General features: G+C 33.2%; 2 protein-coding genes across 2 annotated transcripts in view; both read left to right on the top strand.

Annotated features, from left to right (window-relative positions):
* LOC114944746 (dynein axonemal heavy chain 12-like) overlaps window positions 1-13,908 on the top strand; it is a 148,420-nt gene that overhangs the window by 44,546 nt on the left and 89,966 nt on the right. The window lies entirely within an intron of this gene.
* LOC146723484 (dynein light chain roadblock-type 2-like) lies at window positions 6,533-8,429 on the top strand. The gene is made up of 4 exons (XM_085481873.1): window positions 6,533-7,006; window positions 7,385-7,540; window positions 7,668-8,002; window positions 8,076-8,429. The coding sequence occupies exons 3-4, from the start codon at window positions 7,945-7,947 to the stop codon at window positions 8,285-8,287; spliced, it is 270 nt and encodes an 89-aa protein (XP_085337999.1). The 5' UTR covers window positions 6,533-7,006; window positions 7,385-7,540; window positions 7,668-7,944; the 3' UTR covers window positions 8,288-8,429.

The raw sequence follows: 13,908 nt of genomic DNA, 5'->3' as shown, positions 1-13,908 counted from the left end.
ATGAGGTGGTTGAGGAATTACCAGCGTTGAATTTGTACAATGTACAGCAAAACAAAAATAATAATGATCAAACCGTTTTAAAACGTACGGCTTTTCTCACACAAATCACTGAACATTCGGATATTAACGATCAGTATACAATATACCCAATACACGCGAAAAGAATCGATAACAAATCTGCATTAAAGCTTTATCAAATGATGAAAATTGAAGATTTTCCAATGGATAATCGTTATAAATATCTGGATGTCATGTGTTTTGCCTGATTTATATCCTGATGGTGTCAATGGACAACGAGAAGATAGAAACTTTGCATTGCCGGAATATTTATTTATTAGAACACGATTGATGTCGAAACATAGTAGATTCAAGTTGAATCTGCAGTATCTGTTCTTCCTTCTCAATGATGCTAACTACCGACAGTTGAAAAGTGGTATCTATTATACGATGATTGTTACTAACCCACGAGAGAGATACACTGCTGCTAGATACTTGAACGAATTGAAAGGTTACCAATTAGAATCGAATTTAATGAGTATTTTCGCAAAATTGAGAAATACGGATCAATTTTGGCGACAACCGTCCAATAATGTAAAATGCATGACTTTGCATTACGGTCCAGCGACGTGGTTTTTGACTTTGAGTCCTAGTGAATGGAAATGGTCCGATTTGGGTGAATATTTACGAGATATGAATCTCGATAAAGAGAAGTTAGGCATCAGCGAACTAATCGCATACGATCCTGTAAGTACTTCTAGATTCATGTGCAAAAAATTCAAAGCCATGATTGATTTTATTTGTTCGTCCGATAATCCAATAGGAAAGGTTATTCATTACTTCTGGCGACTGGAATATCAACGTAGAAGTATCCAGCACATGCATTGTATGATTTGGATAAAAGATGCTCCAGTATTAGGAAAATTGCCGGATGAAGAAGTTGCTACGTTTATTCAAAAATACGTAACGTGTGAAATTCCAAATGAAAATGTTTCGCCAACATTGTACGATACGGTAATAAGTGATCAGAATCATAAACATAACTCGTATTGCATGCGTACGAAAAAAAACGGAAACTAATATATACAGAAAGTGTCGGTTCGATTTTCCTCGGCCAGTTACTGAGAATTTCGTTTTAAGAGACGTTATCACTTCGATAGTCGGTAGAAAAAATTTACGCAGTAAGTGCAGATTGTACGATCTTCCTCGCAAGTAGTCGGAAAGGTTTATAAATGATTATAATTCGTCTATCAAATTAGTCTGGGAGGGAAATATGGACATACAATTTATTAAAGAAAATTCAGAGTTTTTAAACTCATATTTAACAAAATACACGACAAAGTCGGAAAAATGCAATACAGACTTTGAAGTGATAGATTCGAATAAGTCCTTGGCATCAAAACTGTGGAATTTTGCAATGCGTTCATTAAATAACAGAGAATGCGGTGCTTTAGAAGCTGCGGATACACTATTAGGGAATACCTTGTACGGTACGGATAATGATACCATGGTCAAATGGATCGATGTTAATGAGGTGAGAAATAGAAAAGTTAAAACATTTAATGAAATTAAAGCTCTCGATGAAAATTCTACGAATATTTACTGTTTGTCACTCATTGATGATTACTATCCAAATAGACCTCAGGAATTAGAATCATTGAATTTGTACGATTTTGCCAGATTCTGGGAAATTACGAAACAGATGTCAAATAATGACGAAGTTAAGTGTTACAAACTGGCATCGGGTTTATTTAAAAAAAAAACGAAAAAAGGGTTATTTAATTAACCATTATCGATTTAATATAAAAATTGAGCCCGAAAAATACTTTTACTCGCTGCTTCTTCTGTTCAAACCATGGAGAGATTTGAGTGAACTCAAAGGTACATTCGAGACTTACACGGATGCCTTTAAGAATTCAGAGTCTGTTTTAACGAAGGCAATGAAATATCACGAAAGGCTCGAAGAAATACAGAAAGCTTTTGAGAACGTTGCTGAATTAATCGAGAAGCGTGAAAATGATCTGAAAACAGCAGACAGAGACAAATCCGATGACGATGAACTGGATTGTAATCCGATAGAAGCTGACAACGCGATGAAAGATCTGGAAGATTTTGGTAAGATTGACGACCCGATTGATTTATCGCAAATGATGTCGCAATTGAACAAAGACCACCAGAAAAGAGTCTTTGATGGAGTATGCCAAGTTTTACAAGATAAGAATCAGATTCTGCGACTGTACGTAAGTGGCGAAAGTGGTACAGGGAAAAGTTTTCTAATTGAAACGATTAAACATTGGATCAGAATAAATTTGGAAAAAGCGACTGCCATATCTGCTCCTACGGGTAGCATTCAATATCGATGGCTTGACAATCCATAGAATGTTTCAACTACCGGTTAGTCATGAATCTACACCAAAATATACGCAATTGTCAGACATGGTCTTGAAAACTTTGAGAGACAAATTAAAGAATGTCGAATTATTTATAATCGAAGGAATTACATGTAACAATGCAATGATGGATTTAGGAACGACTGTATTCAGTGATGGTCAAGCCTATGTAGGTTTGTCACGAGTAAGTAAATTGGAAGGCCTACATTTGATAAATTTCAATCCAGCATCAGTTAAAGCAAACTCGAGAGCCATTGTAAAATATAATCGACTGAGATCTATATTCAAATCTGAACTGCCACAAATCAATCCGCCCGAGAAAAAGGTTGTGAAAATGTACGATCGTCGCGATGGGATATCCCTAATATCATTGATGATATGCAGAATTATGATTGTGAGGAACCAGAAAGTATAGTTACGTGGAAAATATATGGCCTTTGCAATAACGATGCTGTTTCGTGTTACGCTAATGTAATATTACAATGTGCGTTTCATTGCGTACGTATTAGGCAACAAATACTGAAAAATAAAGCATCGAATGCATTGATTGATGCTATCTGCGCGTATGGTGAACGTAAATATTGCAACATTCAAACGGTTAGAAGAACTGTCGGAAAACGCTTCAAAGAACGAACACAACAAGATGTTTCGGAATTTTTTACGGCTCTAATGTCGACGTATTCCGACATCAATGATGTATTAAAACTCGAATTAAAGCACGTAACATGTTGCTCGAATGTCAAATGTAATTACAATGTAACTAAGCTGGAAAGCAGTAGTTTGTTAATATTACCTATACATTCGACATTAAAAAGGAAAAAAGGTGTCATTCTACAAAGTTTGATTAATGTAGAATTTTCTAAATGGGAAACGATAAACGGCAATTGTAACGAATGTAAGGGTACCGTGTTGAAAAGGAAAACCGTAATCGAATCAACTTTATCCGTCGTAGTAATACATCTCAATTTATATACTTTTGTAAACGGTGCTTCTAAAAAAATTATCAACAATCGGATTACCGCCGTGCCGACGAGTAATATCACGATTAATAAAAAAAAATACAAGGTAATAAGCGCTATATTTCACGAAGGTGAAGAAATGAATCGTGGTCACTACACGTGTATGTTGAGAGCTGACACAAAATCGGAATGGTATTACTCTAATGATATGGAAGTGTTCAAGAACAAATGGCCCAAAGGAGCACAAGGGGCATACATATTGTTCTTAGAACAGATTAAATAATGGCGCTGTATAAAGGCTGCCGTAAACGCTACATTAAAACATCAACTGTTCTAGTGCTGTATAAAAGTTGCCGTAAGCGCCAAAATAAAATATCGGCTGCTCTGGCGCTTTATAAAAGCTGCTGTAACCGCCATGTTATTTTTCTGAGTCATTAACAAATTGGTACTCTGGAATTACGAGCAATTATTTTTCATTGTACGGGCTAGTATGAATTTCAAATCAAATCTCTATAAACGACTATTATATTTTGTGCACTAAGAATAACATATCGCACTTATTTTCTAGAATCAAATTGTAATCAGTTTTACTTATATGTATGTATATTCAATGCGAACTTGCACCTTGAATAATATATCACAGTTACTTTTCATGGTAATATATTATTACTAAATTTAGATAATATACGCTTTACGTATGTTCACTTTGAACTGGCACCTTGAATAATATATCAGTTACTTTTTGTGATAATTTATTATTAGATCGTTTAAATTTTTGAGTACCTTCTTTTGAACATGGCCTGACCTTTTCATTTTTATGATTTTTTTAGGATTTATATTATGTACATAATTTGTATTCTTGAATTTCTATTATGTTTATAATTTTAATTCGCTGAATTTCTATTATGTACATAATTTTAATGGCCAAATTTCTATTAGGTACAATTTTAGTTATTTACATAATAGAAATACGGGGAATTAAAATTATGTGCATAATAGAAATTTAAGAATTAAAATTATGTACATAATAAAAAATAAAAAATAAAAATTATGTGCATAATAAAAATTTGGTTAAAATTAAAATTAAAATTAAATTGAATTAAAATTAAGTTCGTAATAGAAATTCAGCCAATTAAAATTATGTATATGTATAATAGAAAATCGGGAATTAGAATTATGTTAATAATTTGGCAAATTAAAATTATGTACACTTACGGAGTAAAGTTTCTTTGGCGCGCGCGAAGCGCGCGCTTGTGTTATCTAGTTACTTTTAAAACTAATAGTCTATATACAGGATGTCCGATAATTCGCGAACCACCATTTGGGCAGATAAAGAACGTTACACTGAATAGAAAAGTCTTGTAACATTTTGCGATTTTTGCAATAATTAATAAGATATTAATTGTAAAAGATCAGCCAACCGGCGCCCGGCAGGAGCACGCGACGCGAAGAAGTCTCCTATTGTTACTTGTTACTAGCAAGGAAAGGTACCCAACTGTCACTCTCGGATTGTAATGAAACTTGGCATACTTTTAAAACTATGCGAAATAATAGACACGTACAAGTAAACAAGTATTTTTTTGTATCGGTGGAGAGGCGATTTTAAGGGCAGAAACACCCCCTTGTATGTGTATACGGTATTGTTTACACGTTATAAGTACATTTTTAACGATTTTTTTTAAACTTGGAGGTATTATATGGGGTTTTTTAGGGTCGTAGAATTCGAATCTGTCATAATTTAAAAATACGAATAGGCTGATTAAATAAAGCGCCCATACTTTGTGAGTAAAAGAATTTTTTTTAACGAAATTGAGATGTCAATAAAAATAGACATTTTTTAGTTTTACAGGCTGCTAAATTAAATTTATTAAAAAATTATGAAGATACAAACATTTCGATAATGTATATATACTTTAACGAGTTTTGATTATGATTATATATACATTATCGAATATATATACATTATCGAAATGTTTGTATTTTCATAATTTTTTAATAACTTTAAGTTAACAAAACCTGGAAAACTAAAAAAATGTCCATTTTCATTGACATTTCAATTTCATTAAAAAAATTTCTTTTACTCACAAAGTATGGGCGCCTTATTCAATCAGCCTATTTGTATTTTTAAATTATAATGACAGATTCGAATTCTACGACCCTAAAAAACCCCATATAATACCTTCAAGTTTTATCATCCCGCATACACATACAAGGGGGTGTTTTTGCCCTTAAAATCGCTTCTCCGCCGATACAAAAATACGTGTCTATTATTTTGCATAGTTTTACAAGTGTGCCAAGTTTCATTACAATCCGAGTGACAGTTGGGTACCTTTCCTTGTAGGTTGCGACGTTAATTTGCTACCCTCGAGCACGCCGAGCCCGAGGAGGAAAACGCCGAATTACAATCGGGTGACGAGTACCCGATTGGCGGTACCAGGTATATATATTAAATCTTGCAGTATCCAGAAGTAATAATCGAAATGAATGTAACGGTATCAGCAAATTGAAAGGCATAATAATTGGGCGCCAGGCGCGATTCCGCCTGGCGCCCAAATACTTATAAGGTATAAGATTTCTTCAACAAAAAACGTAAATTTCCCGGCTGCACCCTGCTCAGTATTTGGCAGAGAGGCGCGTTTTGCGAATATGGTTTCAGAGCTTCTAGAGAGGAGGGTTGATTAATTAAAACACAGAGGTTAGATTAATAAAATAGTTAACAATATATGTATTTAACAATGATAAAACAATTACAGAGACAATCATATATATGTGATTGGTTAACAATAATTATTATGCAATTACGGATCGGTATTATTGAAATATTGAATAATATAATGTGTATAAAGAAAAGAATTAGATCAAATAACACGTAAATGTCGATATAACGCGGGACGTGAGAACGATACTTTATCAATTTATCCCTTGGGACATTTCCCCTAGGCCTCACAGAATTTTCCTATAAGTCCGATATCTTACTTGCGATATAAACACAGCCGAACACTATCATAGCGCGCGCAAAGCACATAATCGAATTGGAATGCGGCGTGCGCGCGGAACAATAGACACGTCAGACAAGGATGCCGATATTCTACCGATATCTCTTTCTCATCGACTCCTTTGAATATAATATATATATGTTACAGGACACGATAGCCGTGGAACAGCTCGCAATCAAGAGACACGGTAGTGTCTCGCGACCAGTTAAGGGCGTAGCCGAGACACCGTGTATCTTAACGCGAGTCGGACATTTGAGTCTTTATAATATTTCGAATTCTCAATAACGGCTGAAGCAATCGAGTTTATACTAGACTTAATCGATAGATTGAGTTTGAATTATATAATAAAAGTGTCTTTATTTCTGCTCTACGTGATTTGTAAGCAGAGATATATAATTGCAAAGTCGAAATATGAAAAATTTCTTTTAAGAAACGTCCCCGTCATCATTGTCATCATCGACCACGCAAACATAGTAGTATCGTGCTACACGTATTCACACGTATACAACACATGCGCACACATATATCACACGTACACAACACATAAATAGATGCATGTATTGGAAATGTCCATCTCGCACGTTTTACAACAGACGGCGATAGTTGCCCTCCGCTATATTGACAGCGTGCGGGGTTAGATATTTTCAATCAATCAACGTGCGGGGTTAGATATTTTCAATTTCAATTTTTACATTCAATTTTAATGTTATTATTTGCAAATTTATGGTCTTAATATTTCAATAATATTTCAATTATATAAATGCCTATGTATGAGTATGCATATATTTTTAATAATAGTTGCCCTCCGCTATATTGACAGCGTGCGGGGTTAGATATTTTCAATTTCAATTTTTACATTCAATTTTAATGTTATTATTTGCAAATTTATTGTCATAATAATTTATGTGCAAGTTTACAGTCTGTGATACAAAATCAGATATTTTGCTATTATTTCAATAATATTTCAATTATATAAATGCCTATGTATGAGTATGCATATATTTTTAATAATTTTCTTAATTAGCTTCTATATTTTTTTCAGTTGTACATCAAGCAGGTAGCATTATCAGCTCACTTGTGAGCATGGGTTGGGCAATGGCTAGTTATCATCGCAGCATTCGATTAGCTTAACAAGATAAATCTAATATCAGTGCTATAGGAACTATTTTACAATTTTTCTGGCATTTTCTTATTGCAGGTACATATATATCCAATAATTAATATACAAAATTAAATATTATTCATCACACACTTTGTATCAAAATAATATATTTTTTTAAATTTATTTTAAATTTATTTAATCATTTTTATCATTGTGATTGTAGTGGCAAGGATCTTATTGCTCAGTGTCATTGCAAGCATCTGGCCTATATATACCATAATATATTGTGTAATACATTGGCTAAGTATGACAATATAGATTTTGATAGATTCCCATGGAATATTGGAATTTTGTCGGACTTACAGTCATCCACCACATATGCAGCCTACAATTAAAGAACGCATTTATTCCATATGATTTGCTTCCGTTATTGGAATATTTAAAATAAAAATTTTATTAATAAATTTCGATGAAATAATTTATAAGAGGTTGAAGAAACTATGAAACAAATTCAGTCTCATAAAAGGGTAGTTGGAACAATAGTGGTGAATGCAGAAGGTATTACATGAGATCATTGACATGATTTACTTGTAGTTGTAAACAAAAATTTATAAAATTATATTTGTTTTAGGTATTCCTATAAAGTCAACATTAGATAATACGACAACAGTTCAATACGCAGGTTTGATAAGTCAATTGTCAGATAAAGCTCGTTCTGTCGTACGTGATTTGAATCCAACAAATGATTTAACTTTCTTGCGCATACGTAGCAAAAAACATAAAATTATGATGGCACCAGATAAAGAATTCATATTAATAGTAGTACAAAATCCAGTTGATTGATATTTAAAAGAAACAAAAATATATTTCAAAGTTAAGATTTATTTTTTTGGTTGTTAATTTAATCTGTATGCTACATTGGATGTTAATATCTATTCAATTAAATAAAGAAAAATAAAAGAATAAAGCTTAAAAATTATACAAAATGCAGTATTTAATTACTAATTTAACAAATTATGAACTTTTAGAGTTTTTTAATAGTGCTTTCTTCTTTGGTAACAATATTATATTTTTAAGTTTGATAATTATGAAAATATGTATATATAGTAATTCATGGCATGTTTATTTTTGTATTTAATACAATTATAAATGTACATTTCTCATCAATAAAATATCACAGTATCTTTTTTATAATTTAATTTTAATATTGAGATTGTTTTTATTCAGTGGAAAAAAAAATGTGTAGTTGGTCCCTATTAATTATACATACATATAAGAGTGTCGCACAAATAATTCTATGCAGTCTTTTTAAGATAATATAAAAATACTTATAAATATAATCAATTAAAATACATATAATCAAAATTGTATGTATTAAAATTCAATAGCATATAAAAAAGATTTTTTAAAATTATATATCAATATAATAAAAATCCAACATTTTATATATATATATATATATATATATATATAAATATAAATATATATTTATTTATTGTATATCATAAATATATATTTATTTATTTATATTTACCTATCTTTTTTTTATATATATGGTAGAAATACAATGTATGAGTTATTTTATTTTGCAAAATTTTTGAAAGTTAAACTATTAATTACAATGAAATTATTTCATATAATACCGAGATTCTTTTCATAATAAAGATTAAGAGAGAGTTAGATTTTATCATAAGATTTATAAAAGTCATAAGATAAGGTTAATTGCATATTGTATAGTTTATCTCTCATTTTTTAAAGTAAATAAATATCAAAGTTACATTGCTTGAACTGGTGCGTTTGAAGTATGTTGTCTTTTTGAGGGATGCAAGACAATATAGTACAAAAGCATTGCTGTAATTCCCAAGAAAAAGGAAATGATACAAATAATAAAGATTATATTAAAGTACTAAGCCTCTTTAACTGCAGGAGGACAAGCATATTGCCATAATAAATTTGCTGCAATATTTTCAAAAAAGCAGATAACATAGAAAGATAGATGTTTTCAAAATGTTTTGCTATCTACAGCATTGAGATATATAAAAATGTGCACTATGCCAATAACGGAAGCAAATAATATAGAATAAATGCGTTCTTTAATTGTAGGCTGCATATGTGGTGGATGACTGCAAGTCCGACAAAATTCCAATATTCCATGGGAATCTATCAAAATCCATATTGTCATACTTAGCCAATGTATTACACAATATATTATGGTATATACAGGCCAGATGCTTGCAATGACACTGAGCAATAAAATCCTTGCCACTACAATCACAATGATAAAAATGATTAAATAAATTTAAAATAAATTTTTAAAAATATATTATTTTGATACAAATTGTGTGATGAATAATATTTAATTTTGTATATTAATTATTGGATATATATGTACCTAAAATAAGAAAATGCCAGAAAAATTGAATTTGCTTATTTATTTAAAGATGCTTATCATATACAAAAATGAATGATATAATCTCTAAAAACTCACCTTTAAAAAAAGGTAAAAAAAGGCGACCAGTTAAGGGCACGCCATTAACAAAAATTATCCATTGCAAACCCATGTACAATAGAATTGTATGAAAAATTATCGATTATAAACCCATGTACAATCGTAACAAAAGTAATGAAATAAAAAAAAAATTGCGCCAAGTGAAAGTAGAAACTTGTACCAGTGGAAAATTAAAGTTGCAGACATATATAGAGTCGTATAATGAATCAATAAAAATTTAAATTTGCAAATGTAGAATTGTACCATAAAAAAACTTATCTTTTAAAAAAAAAGATAAACAAGATGCCAAGTCCATGCGCCATGTGAAAAAGTGTTAAACAAAAAAGTATTTTTAAGTAAAAAAATCTATCAATTGACAAAAATTTATGTTCTAAAATTAATATCTCTACAAAAAGTAATGTCCAATTATTGCGCGAATAAATAAACATTTTTATAAAAAATTAAAATTTAAAAACTTATGCAAATTTAAAATTAATATAAAATAAAAAGAAATAAAAAAATTTTAGTTAAAAAAACTGGGCGCGCTGCAATGAGTTTAAAAGTAACAATTTAATTTTAATATCATTAGAATATTATTTAGCAGCGCGCCCAGTTTTTTTAACTAAAATTTTTTTATTTCTTTTTATTTTATATTAATTTTAAATTTGCATAAGTTTTTAAATTTTAATTTTTTATAAAAATGTTTATTTATTCGCGCAATAATTGGACATTACTTTTTGTAGAGATATTAATTTTAGAACATAAATTTTTGTCAATTGATAGATTTTTTTACTTAAAAATACTTTTTTGTTTAACACTTTTTCACATGGCGCATGGACTTGGCATCTTGTTTATCTTTTTTTTTAAAAGTTATGTTTTACATTAATTCACAACATAACTCAGTAATAGAATAATGAACCGACTGAATTCGGTATCGGAACAGTATCGCAAGATTACACAGCCATTTCGCAAATCTCGGGCGACTTTAATACACGACAATTGACTCAATACTTTAATACACTTTAATACACGACAATTGACTCAATACTTTAATACACTTTAATACACGACAATTGACTCGCGAAGAGCGCCTATGCGCATCTTCCGGTTCTCAACGATTTACATGTTCTCACACCAAACATGCAACCGTCTCTCCGGTTTCTCCGTACGAGAGAGAGGGGGAGGGAAAGGGAGAGGGGTGGGAGGGAGGAAGGGGTAGAGAGGGGAAGAGAGGGAGAAAGGGAGAGGAGGGGAGGGAGGGGGGATGGGGAAAAGAGAAAGAGGGAAAAAGAGGGAGGGAGGGGAGAGAGAGGAAGAGAGGAGAAAGAGGGAGAGGGAGGGAGGGAGGGGGAGAGAGAGGGGGGGCTGACGCGCAACATCCTCGTGGAGGGATGCAGGCGCCTTTATTCCTCCTTTTTTCGGGCTGCTAATACTGGACTCTCCGAGGCTGTAGAGACCGTTCCGGCAGTCTTTACCCTTGCGCGACTCGGTGTCGTACGTAACTTTATTATGGGGTTTACTCACCGGGCCGGCCGCGCAACCCCCGCTCCGCACGTGCCGCTTTCTTCCTTAGTTTCTCGGGGTCCTCTTCTCCCTAAAACAATCTGGTTCTCCTGGCCTACCTTCTTGACTCCCGTTACCGAGTGATGACGAATCGACGAAGAATTCGCCGTTCGGCCGCAAGAATACACACAAAAATTCGGAGCGCTCTCTGACCTTTCCCGGTCGGGCGCGTCCGCGCCAAAGGTCACGTTATAAACGCTATGAGATAGACTGGTCTCGCGGTAACTAAAATTTGTGAGAGGAGAGTTTCTCGCTTACAAGACAGTAATTACTTTACAAAAGGCATTATGTAATTTTGCGTATCGATCCCAGCCTAACTCGCACTTATTGTTATGACTTATCTGAGTGGCGGCTTACAGTGTAGTCTTCTTCGGCGGTATCTGCGAGATCGTCCTAAGAAGTCGTTCTCCCTTGTTAACAATGTGCTGAACAATAATCCTCTCCGGGAACGTCCTTCACATTCCACGCCGATTTCTTGCGCATCCCCTTAATATTTGGCTGGCGTGGAGATTGCGTTGATCCTCCCATCCATTCCTGATCACTGTCCCTCTTGTTATCGCTGCAGTAGCCGGGTGGTCGTCTCCCTGGGGTTGCATTTGGCAGGCTGGCCAGGCCGTTCTCCAAATTTCCTCGCGTTGTTCTGGTAAATCCACGGGTTTTTCTACCCATCCTGCAGTACGGGTTCCCGTCTAGATCCGACGCCGACTTCGGTAATCTGGCTAAAAGTAGGCGGTATCAGTGTACATATACGTAATACAGGGGATGGCGTGATCGACAGGAACGCAATACTTGACCTCGACTCCCGAAGGTAGGCCTCCTCGGAGTAGCGGTAGTCGTTCGGGCCTTCATCTTTCTTTCGTGGAATCTTGCTCTACATTTAGAATCTCACCGCACTAAGACAGTCGCTACGGCCTTTGGTGGTCATTCCCTAACTTACAAGAATGTAAAACAGGACAAAACAAAAGTCGATAACGCGGGTTGTTCCCTCCCAACGTGCGAAGGACAACTCTTCAGGACAGTTTTTTACTCGGCCAGGCGATAACCCTTGTGACAGCGCTCACCCAAAAGCGCCACGTTTCAAGATGTGCAGACGAAGCGATGGGAAAAGCGCTTTGTAAGCGCGCTTTGCATTGACAACCTAAGGAGTCACACGCACAGTGCACGCTTCGTTTAATGCGTGTGATTTTTTCTCAGTTGCCAGTATGTAGCGGCCGTGTAAAAATAATATAAATAAATAAATATTAAATAAAGAAAAAATGATTGAAAATGTCTTAATTGATTTGGTATGATGTATCAATCCGCCAGTCTAAACGTAAAACCACACATTAAATATGTACTCATAAAAAACGACTAATACTGGATAATAATTTCTTTATTGAAATCAAAATAACATGACGTTTCGACCTGTGGTTTAGGTCATTTTCAAATGAACTGAAAAAATAATTACATACAACGTTAATATATACTAGTGCAGTAAAATAAGATTAAATCACTAAAAAATGTATGCAAGAAATTCTTACGTAATAATTAAGATGACATAACAAGTACAGCGATGACAAAAAACTTATAACATGTCACAAATAAAAAAATATAAAAATATATAAAATTAAACGTTGTGTCTAAAAAGACGTCTCGTCAGTACAGAGAGTGTTCAAATAATAAAACAAAGGAGGATGTTAAGAAAGGTCGATTTCCCGACTATCGATGGAATCTAAAATTTGAGTTTTATGAGTATCTATGAACCATATAAGATGTAAAAATGATGGCCTTTTTTCCTAGAGCATGGGGAAAGTATTGAAAATATATCAAAACTATTGAAAATGGCGTTATTTGATCGATCTTAAGAGAACTAAATTCGACGACATAAATAAATTTTCAATTAAATCAACTTCTGGTTAAACATTTATCAAATAGTTTTTGAGATCAATAATGTTTTAATATCGAGTTCGCAAAATTGAAGATTGTGAATCTAATATAATAGATCAGTATTGAGAGAAACCTAACATTATTAAAACATTATTGAACTCAAAAACTATTTGATAAGTGTTTAACTAGAAGTTGGTTTGATTGAAAATTCATTCGACCATGTCGTCGACTTTAGTTGCTTTAGATCGATTGAATTTTCAATCAAACCAACTTCTAGTTAAACACTTATCAAATAGTTTTTGAGATCAATAATGTTAGGTTTCTTTCAATACTGATTTATTATATTAGATTCACAATCTTCAATTTTGCGAAGGATATATATATATATAATATGAGGACGTTGTGCGGTGTGCTTCGAAAAAAGTGTGGAAATAAAAGGTGACAGAGGTGAATAAAGGGAAATGTGGGTGGGGTACATGGAGAGGTACTCCAGATACATGGAGAAAGAAGACGAGAAATGAAGACGGATAAAAGGATAGCAAAGATA

The sequence above is a fragment of the Nylanderia fulva genome, unplaced genomic scaffold (assembly GCF_048542155.1).
Source record: "Nylanderia fulva isolate GAGA-0341 unplaced genomic scaffold, ASM4854215v1 Scaffold193, whole genome shotgun sequence".
NCBI lineage: Eukaryota > Metazoa > Arthropoda > Insecta > Hymenoptera > Formicidae > Nylanderia > Nylanderia fulva.
The sequence above is the reverse complement of the archived record's forward strand: the minus strand, read 5'-3'. Positions and strand labels throughout refer to the sequence as shown.

What these genes read in the sequence shown, in the direction of transcription:
- LOC146723484 (XM_085481873.1), top strand. Translation starts at nt 7,945, where the DNA reads ATGAAACAAATTCAGTCTCATAAAAGGGTAGTTGGAACAATAGTGGTG. An exon ending in AATAGTGGTGAATGCAGAAG is followed by an intron (nt 8,003 to 8,075) that starts GTATTACATGAG and finishes TATTTGTTTTAG; the next exon opens with GTATTCCTATAAAGTCAACA.